General features: G+C 33.9%; 1 protein-coding gene across 1 annotated transcript; it reads left to right on the top strand.

Moving 5' to 3' along the window:
• The first annotated feature begins 1,349 nt into the window (after window positions 1–1,349).
• On the top strand, window positions 1,350–7,063 carry LOC132626115 (probable serine/threonine-protein kinase PBL3). The gene is made up of 6 exons (XM_060340865.1): window positions 1,350–1,704; window positions 3,867–4,213; window positions 4,619–4,754; window positions 5,662–5,798; window positions 5,913–6,036; window positions 6,458–7,063. Exons 1-6 carry the CDS (start codon window positions 1,641–1,643, stop codon window positions 6,907–6,909), a joined length of 1,260 nt encoding a protein of 419 aa, XP_060196848.1. The 5' UTR covers window positions 1,350–1,640; the 3' UTR covers window positions 6,910–7,063.
• The last annotated feature ends 3,067 nt before the right edge of the window (window positions 7,064–10,130 follow it).

Here is a 10,130-nt window from a genome sequence, read left to right on the forward strand (position 1 = left end):
CGTTTGTTTTGGCAGAGCACCCACGAAAAAAGGTCATTTAAGCTACTAGGAAGTAGTTTATGAGATGGTATTTTGGTTTGACAGGTTCAAAAGGTAGGGACAATTTAGGTAATTAAAGTAGTGAACCGCATGTTACTATCACAATGGACATGAGTTTGTCGTTTTTGGAGACAATAGGGAAATTTTAATTAAATTAAGACGACGATTTTTCCAGTTAATTTCCTTGTGCAAAGTGCAAAAACACAAGTTGACTTGTAAGTAATCGACTTGATATCAATTTGTCGACTTAAGTCTGTTCAAAGGTAGTTCTAATATAAAAAATTGTAAATTATTCCCCCGATCCAAAATTAAAAGGTATATTGACGAAATATCATTCATTGAGTTAACAATGCGTCCATGGTAAATTTGAAAAAAAGAATAAAATGTCTTCTTGACAGACTAAAACATCAATTATTTTGGATCAACTTTAGAGGTTTAATCCTCAATTATTTTGGACCAAAGGAGTATCCGTTTTGGATTAACTTGATTATTTTCAAAATAACATTTTCTTAATAATAATTATGTTCGAATCAACTTGCACATATCTGACTTTCACTTCCATCAGCGCAGATACCAAATAACTCTAACTAAAGTCTAAATATTAAATAATTACACAAAAAATAAAAAGAATCACCTAATAATTTATATCTTAGCTGAAATTTGAAGTTGAAATCTTATAGCTTTTCACCACTTTATTGACCATTAAATCACACATTTAACCATAATATCTCTCCATTTGCTTCTTATTAATTCTTAATATACACTTTGTTCGCGAATACAATTGTTTATCGAGTCGAGAGTCTATCGGAAACAACCTCTCTACCTCTAAAGTAGGGGAAAGTTCTGCGTATATTCTATTAATACTCTCCAAACCCCATTTTGTAAGATTACAATGAGTATGTTATTATTGTTGACACGATTGTTTAATTTATGTACTCCTTCCGTCTCATAATAAGCGTCACTTTAGCCAAAATTTTTTATCCCATAATAAGTGTCACCTTAGGAAATCAAGACATAAATTGATTAGTTTTTTCCAATTCTACCCTTATACAATAAAATAACATCTAAATGATGATTAAAAAAATCACATAATAACTTGATATTGTTGGATTCTTGCATGCTCTAATCAAAAGATAAAAATAATTTATTTATTTTATATAGAATAATTTGAAATTTTTTATATTGCATTATTAATTTTTTAATATGCATATTTTTTATTAACATCACACTTATAATGGACGAAATATCATGGGACGAAAGAGTACTAATAAAAAAACCAAATCTACGCAAAGTTAGTCCAGATAGGTACAAAGTTGTCTAGAACATTATCTTTATCGAACGGAGCAATTAAAAAAATAGGAAATGTAGTCCACCATTTTTCTCCTCTTCACATTATATTCCTTTACAATAAAAAACTCATTTTCCTCTAATTTACCAACCCAAGTATCACCCCTTTTCATTTCTCTCCATTAAAACATATGTACCTATGTTTTATGTTTCTTGAAATTCTCAAAATCCAAGGAAAAATTGTTTTTTCGTGAAGACTTAATTTTTGGTTGATAACTTTTTTTTTTTTCTTTTTCTTAAAGATTGTTTGTCTGATGGGTAATTGTTTTGTTTCATCAGCTAGAGTTGATGCTAGTCTCAGCTCATGTAACATTTCTGGTACATATGTACTTGCCTTTTAATTTATATTCTTGTTTTTACTATGCTCTTTTTTTTTTATTTTCAAGAACTTGTTGAACAACCTATAAAATTAAAGATTGTTGTTTTGTTGCTTATCTTTTTCTTCTTTGAGATGGGTGTAATTTTGTTTTTCCCCTAAACTTATTTTTCACTTTTATTTTATTTAGTATGATGATGATGATATGTAATGGGCTTGCCCTTTTAATTTTTATTCTTGTTTTTGCTATGCTCTTTTTTATTTTCAAGAACTTGTTTAACAACCTTATTTGAGTATGAATAAAATTAAAGATTGTTTTTTTCTTGCTTATCTTTGTGTGATTTTGTTCCCCCCCCCCCCCCACCCCACCCCACCATATATGTATTTAGTATGATGATGATATGAAATGAGCTTAAATGATGAAGTAGGGATTTATTTTTGTTCTTGTTATGCTCTTTTTTGTTTTCAAGAACTTGTTGAACTCCCCTTTTTTGGGTATGAATAAAGTTAAAGATTGTTTTTTTCTTGCATATCTTTTCTTCTTTGAGATTGGTGTTATTTTGTTTTTCCCCTCTATATATAAAATTTATTTTTTACTTTTGTGTTATTTGGCCTATCCTGACTTGTTTGGGATGATTGTTGTTGTTGTTGTTGTTGATTGTGATAATCTTGAATGGTTTCTGATTAGTTTATGAACAGCAGCACCAATTATCATAATTCCTCAGGGGTTCTTTGTATGAATCTTTAATATTCATTCATTTTCATTTGGATGCTTTGAGTCTCATATTCATAGGTAAATTAGAGTTCGTTATAATCTATTCACGTTGTACTTAGAGGCGGAGTCAGGATTTGAAGTTAATGGGCTGGGGATTTAGTTATGTTAAGTTACTTGGTTCTAAGTTAATAATTTGTACATAATCAATGAATTTCCTAAGACAAATACTTGATTTAGACCAAAGATACTAGGTTCGGCTGAACCCGTAAAGTATACACTAGCTCCGCCCGGGTTGTACTGACGTATGAATCTCTAGACACCTAAAATGAAAGCTTGAATTTATTAATTACTTAGTTTATAATAAGTAGTACCTCTTTATTATGACCTTGTTCTAATAAGTGGGAACTCAATGTTTTGGTGTATGAAGCACAAAACTTTTAACTTAGTTTGATTTGAGAAGATGATTAGGTATGGGATACCTGTAGCTTCTGATTGTTCATTGTGAATACTTGTCTGAATTTTATATTGTATGATTGTTTGCATTGGCTATTTCTGTGTTTTGGTTCAGTGAGACTGGGGTTTTTTGTTAGATATTTTGAGCTTCTTTCTCACTCTGTTTGCTTTTGGAACTCGTAGATGGTTTTTTAATGTTTTACGAATGATTGCTTCACTGAAGAACAAGGTTTTGAAATGAGTTGTTACCTGCATGTTTGCAATTCTAATGCCAATCATTAAGCTGAGCACCTTTTTTAGGTCATGTCCAGTTAAAGGCAAATTATTTGCAATTCTCTCCCCTCATGAGCTAGCTTTTGGGGTTGAGTTAGACTCAAGTGCTACATCTTTAGAAGAATAAAGCTTATGACTTGACTGAATTTACAAAGAGATGGTCAGCTATTGTCAAAGATGAATGCTTATAAGAAAGGGACAATTCACATTTGCAGAAATGAGCTATGCTGCATATTTTAATACTTGTGGAATAGGATATTCTTTGTTGAAGGTTATGGGTGATTCATTTTTCTCCCATATAGAATGAGTGATTACTGTGAAGACACGTGAGATTGTATTTCAGTCATAGCATCTTTGTTGATGAATGCATAACTGTGGCCAAGCAAATTGTTTTCTCAATAGTTATATGAATATCACTTACTAACAAACAGCTAAATGGGAATCTTTCTCCCGGTTGCTATTTTTTGTTGCGCATATGACATCTTACTACTATATAAACGCGATGCTTGTTGGTAGATCAAATAAACTAAATTTATTTGATTAGTGCATAACTGCTGACCAGTACATTTTTGGTCCAAGCTATATAGTTAAATGAGTATACTTTCTTCTGGTTACAAATTTGAGGCTTTTTCGGGTTAAATTATATTTTTCGGGTTAAATTATGATTAGATTATTACTAAATTTGACTAAGCAATATTCATTTTATGCTATTCTGTCTTGCAGCTTCTGAAGCATCCAGGATTCCCAGCAGAAAAAGCAATTCTTCTGTTCTATCAAGTCTAAGTATTCCATCTTATAGTCGGAAAAGCAGTGTTGATATCCTTTCTACTCCGAGATCCGAAGGCGAAATTTTGTTTTCTCCCAATGTTAAGTCCTTCTCATTTAACGAATTGAAAAGTGCGACAAGGAACTTTAGACCTGACAGTCTTCTTGGCGAAGGAGGATTCGGTTATGTTTTTAAAGGATGGATTGATGAACATACCCTTAGTGCTGCAAAGCCTGGTTCTGGAATGGTTATTGCGGTCAAGAAATTGAAGCCAGAGGGTTTTCAGGGTCACAAGGAGTGGGTGGTATGTTCCATATGCAGATTTCCAACTTAATTAATTCATAGCCTAATTTTGAAAAGTGCTTTTCAAAAAAGTACTTTTGGTGGGAACAGTTTTTGTTTGGCTAATCAATCTGAAAAGTACTTTGGAGCAGCAATTGGTGTGTGGCCAAACTTTAAAAAAATGCTTCTAAGTGTAATATTCCAAAAGTGTATTTCAAAAAGTAGTTTTGGGGAGAAGTTACTTTTTTCAGCTTCGCAAAAACAGCTACTGCTTCTACTCAAAAACACTTTTCTTCTCCTAAAAGTGTAAACACGTCAACTTTGGAAAAAAACACTTTTGGCCTTGGAGAAGCTTGGCCAAACAGACTACTTATTAAATAACTTATTAATCTTGTTGGCCTAGTAATTGATGACAAATCCTTTGCAGACTGAAGTTAATTACCTCGGGCAACTTCGTCATCCAAACCTGGTTAAACTCATTGGGTATTGTATAGAGGGAGATGACCGTCTATTGGTTTATGAGTTCATGCCTAAAGGGAGCTTGGAGAACCATTTATTTAGAAGTATGTCAGTTCACTACCTAAGCTTTCTCCCTTCCCTTTCTTTGGATATGCCATGCTATAGTAGTTTCAAATCTGTTTACGGAGTACCTTATTGCTGCATCTCCCTATTCAACGAATCGATTCTTTGCTACCTTTCGTGGTGTTTTTATTTTTCGAAAGCTTAGGATTGTTTCATACATCATAATGCATAGATGCGTTATACGAGTTTTTCTGGATTAGTGTAAGGAAGAGCTGTACCTTTTTTACACCCAAGAATATTTGGTCCTGATGAATACCTGAGATAGTTTTTAACTTTTTATCTACTGCTGCATGTTTAAGGTCTTAGAAAGCAGTTTGTTAGTAATCTTATGAGAGGAAATAGTAATGATAAGAGACCAAAAAACTAAAAGGAAGCTGAAGAAATGTATGTAGGACGTATGATCCATTCTATGGCTTAAATACCAAATATCTGATTCTATACTCCGATACATTAAAGTTGTGCAATTACAGGGCAATTTGATTATGTTGAGTTGGCTTCATTATTTCTTTCGTGAATCTTTTGTTGGTCTTCCTTTTGATGAGTATTCAAACAGTGTTGATGAAATTTGGTTAACTCGATGATGATTTCTGGATCAATCCATGGTATGAGTTACAGCCACTGGCGGAGCCACGAATTCAAAAAAGAAGATTAAAAAAAAATTCTTATACCAAGGGGATTCAACAACTTATGTATATGTAAAAAGAACTGATTTTTGCCCTATTTACGTAGTATAATTTTTCAACGAAGGGGGACCCCCTTGCACCCCCTCTGCCTCCGCCAGTGGTTACAGCTCTTGCATGAAATGAATAATATCGAACATCCAAGTGATGACTTGTATTATATGGGGATTTATAAATTGGTGATAATTCTTGGAATCTTGTTTAACAGGAGGGCCTCAGCCTTTGACTTGGTCAACAAGAATTAAGGTGGCTATTGGTGCTGCAAGAGGACTTGCTTTCCTACATGATGCTAAAGAACAAGTTATATATCGGGATTTTAAGGCTTCTAATATTCTCTTAGATGGGGTTGGTATTAATCTTTAACGCGCTCAAAAATTCAGTTGCCTTTCTTTCAATACAACTATGTCAGGTTCTTTTAGAACTAGTGAAAGATAACCTTTCTGTGTTCTGTGACTGCAGGAATTTAATGCAAAGTTGTCTGATTTTGGTTTGGCCAAGGCAGGCCCAACTGGTGATCGCACTCACGTGTCCACTCAAGTGATTGGTACACAGGGCTATGCTGCTCCAGAATATGTCGCTACAGGTTGATATTTTGCTTTTTTGGTTTGCTATATTGAGCATGCCAATTAGATTGTCCTTGAGAGAGATCCATTTTATAGGATTTGCGTTTAAAATGTCGAGAAAACAGTGATTCTGGAACAGATATACCCTAACTTTGTTATGCCATTTTCAACTTGAACATCGAGAACACGTAATCTTGTTGGACATATATTGCAAGCCTTTTTCGTGTATAAGTACTAAGAATGTCGCCAGTCCCTAACCTTGTTATAGAGTATGCTCTATTTTCACGGAGAAGAAAAGGATTGATTTCTTGTCAAAAGTGATCATAACTTTATGCAGTCAATTTGCAAGACTAAATGTGATGATTGTTCTTTAATAAATCTGATTGCTGGAATTCTGTTCTTGATATTGTTGGTTGTTATTGGGTACTTGCTGTCCGCCAGGTCGATTGACATCAAGAAGTGATGTATACAGCTTTGGGGTTGTATTGCTTGAACTAATATCAGGGCGTCGTGCGCTCGATAAAACAAAAGTTGGTGTCGAGCAGAATCTTGTGGATTGGGCAAAGCCATATCTAGGGGACAAGAGGAGGTTGTTTCGAATTATGGACACTAAACTAGAGGGCCAATATCCTCAGAAAGGAGCATATACAGCTGCTAACCTTGCTTGGCAGTGTCTAAGCAACGAGCCTAAGCTAAGGCCGCGTATGTCTGAAGTTTTGGCTGCTCTTGAAGAGCTTCAAGCATCGAAAGGCGCTAACAGAGGATCTCGGATTGAGCATCGAGCCACTTCCAGCTCTGTTCCAGTTTCTCCATTTAGACATCGTTCATCACTCAGCATGACACCCTCTGCCTCTCCGTTACAGGCCTATCATAAGTCTCCACGCGGAAGGTGACTCCAAGAAAACAAACTTATATTTTTTGTCACTGTAAAGTTTTCCTTTATGTAACAAATTTTGTTATCGAGTTTTCATGTAAAATCTTGGAATCAATGAATCATAACTGAACCTACTGATTAATAGAGTTAGCTCTTCTGCTCTTTGGCTGCAATGAGTCTTGTTTTCAATGTGGCATGTGACCTCCTCTGTCAATATGGAATGATGCAAACATGATGAGTTTGTTTCTTGATTTATTATGTCCATCACCCAAAGCATACATTCCTCATTCTAAAAAGGAAGACAGTGCAGAGGCGGATTCAGAATTTGAACTTTATTGGTTTGGGTTCAGGATTCTATCACAATTCATTTGATTTACTAGTTTTAAAGTCAATTATGTACTTGTTTAGTGAATTTTTGCTACTGGATTCAGATGCACGCGTAACTAATCCTCTGCATCCGCCCCAAGTTATTGGGGTTTAACTACCACGGCCCTTTCAATTTACGGCTCGAAGTGATATCAGTTCAGAAGTTAGTCAGGGATTATTGTTTCATAGGTGCAGTCATGCACTTTCTCATAAATGTGCGCTTCAATCAGTGACGCGCAAAGTGATCTTAATGAGAAACAATCACTTTAGCAGAAATGTGCGCTTCGACCAGTGACGCGCAAAGTGATCTTGATGAGAAACAATCTGTACTACTTTTGTACTAATAAGCACTTCTAATTGTTCAAACTTTGCCAAACAAGCTATTAATATAAGCGCTTACTTACCGTAAGGAAGGACATCAATAAGAAGACTTTCAGGGATGCCAAACAAAATGTAGTGCAATTGTAATCTACTTCTAGCCACTATATATATATATATATATATATATATATATATATATATATATATATATATATATATATATATATATATCCAATTTAGGATTAATCATATTTAAATGGATAAATAATAAAAAAAGTAAGTCAACGATATCAAAAGAATTCAAATTGTATCGGTGCATATAATGTACATCCTGAAAATTGTTGAGAATTGTTATCAACAGGAGAGTAGCAAAAGAATATTGTAACTCTGGATACAGCTATAGCTAGGGAGTAGTGTGTGGACATATATCGATAACAATGTGGCTACAAGTCAAAAGCCAAATTTTTGGAACGAGATCAGAGATTTGCACAATTAGGGTCCGGTAATTCGCACAAATGCTCCTATTTCAGGGTGTTCTTTATTTTTGGCCATCAAATTTGTGGTATTTAATTTTTACTCTTTGATACTTTTGGTGTGGCATAACTTAGATTTCGCTTGGCAAAGTTTACGTTTAACTTCGGCATATGTAGCATAAAATCCCACAAGTTATGTCAAAAAAACTTTTAACACTCAACATAATCTAAAAAAAAATATAAATTTAGATATCGCTTAACAAAGTTTACATTTAGCTTCAGCTATGCAGAAGCGAATCTGTGTAGTAATTTGTGACACGTGAACCCATGATCTTTTCATAAAACTAGGTATTTTATGTATATATTTTCTAAAATTGGTATAATATTATCGTTTGGAACCTATACTACAAAAAGGCTAACTGGTGCACTTGGTTTAAGGTTGAGTTATTTACCTAGAGGATTAGGAATCAATTCCCACTTAATACATATTCTCCTCCTTTTTTTTTGTGGTGAACCCATGTTTAAAAATCCTAAATTCGCCTCTGCAGATATGAATCATAACATCCACAAAAGTTATGCCGAAAAAGGCGAAAACATTCATCACTCAACATAATCTAAAAAATACTATACAACTTATGCCGCATAACCTAATTCCTATAGAACTTGTGCCGAGCGAGCAAACATTCAGTTACGAAGCTAAAAATGTTACAGAATTTATGCCGAGCGAAGCAGTGTAAAAATTAAAGACCACAGATATAAGGGACAAAAATTAAAGATCAGTGCATTTGAAGGGAAACCTGTGCAAAAATTTGATTAGGATCGGTATTTAAATGTTGTTGTCGCTTCTAATGTTTATGCGAAATTGGTCAATTTAAATTTAAGGCATAATACATAACACATGCCCTCAAACTTAGACTCAGCTAGCAAGTATGCCCTCCAACTTTGGGTGTGCACAAGTAGGCAGCTCGACTTATCTCCACGTTGTCAGTTGAACACTGCAACTTACAAAATGATCATCTGGACACCTCTAAATTTTATGTGCCACGTCAACATTTGTGTTTACGTGTTCATTTTTATACAAGTTGAGGTGCCTACTTGTGCACATCCAAAGTTAGAAGGCATACTTGCCAGCTAAGGCCAAATTTGAGGGTCTGTTTATGTATAATGCCTAAATTTAATGAGAAACATTTGAACTACTTAAAATACCTTTGAATTGAGAGGCAAAAATAGTAAAGAGACGCTGGCAAGCAAAATTAAAAGTGTGAATTGTGGCATGCAAATCATGACATACCAACATGAAACAAGTCATGACATACCAACATGACTTCATGTTATATTCAACCTGCTTTTGTATTGGATTTCTCACAAATTGTACCGGATCGTCATGATTATAAAGCCACAAGCAAAAAATTAATGAAGAAAATTAAATTCATTTCAGAACCATGACATGCAAGTTAATCATGACAAATAAGTATGACATGCTATATTCAACCTAGTTGTGCTGATGGATACTACACACAAATCATGCCAGATTGTCATGATCTCAAAAAGCTATCATCAGATCATTATGATTTTAATTCAAAGCTACAAACAGAGAAAAGAAATGACATACTTTTCAAAATGTTATATAATTTGTAGTTTTAGAATGAAATAATATTAAAGAATTCTATTTTCACGTACCACAACTCCAAAAGTGAATAAATACATCTATTTTAAAAATTATTTCTGAACAAGTACCATGAATGAAATGGATTTATTTAAAGGATTATTATTTGAACTACCATGGTGAAGTGGATTTATTTAAAAATTATCTCGCATGCAGGTATCATGCGTGAAATGGATTCATCTAAAGACACTGTATTTTCTATATGAGTGAAATACTATATGCAACCTATTTGTTTTATTAGATTACTCACAAATCATACTGTCATGAAATGCACCAACCCATATTGCATGGGAAAATATGTTATTACCTTGTTGGTAAAACAAGATACAACTATATATTTGCAAGATATATACAAAATGAGAATATTAAATAGCAGCCCCGCACGAATTACCCGAGCAATTTTTTGAGAAATGC

The sequence above is a fragment of the Lycium barbarum genome, chromosome 2, assembly GCF_019175385.1.
Source record: "Lycium barbarum isolate Lr01 chromosome 2, ASM1917538v2, whole genome shotgun sequence".
NCBI lineage: Eukaryota > Viridiplantae > Streptophyta > Magnoliopsida > Solanales > Solanaceae > Lycium > Lycium barbarum.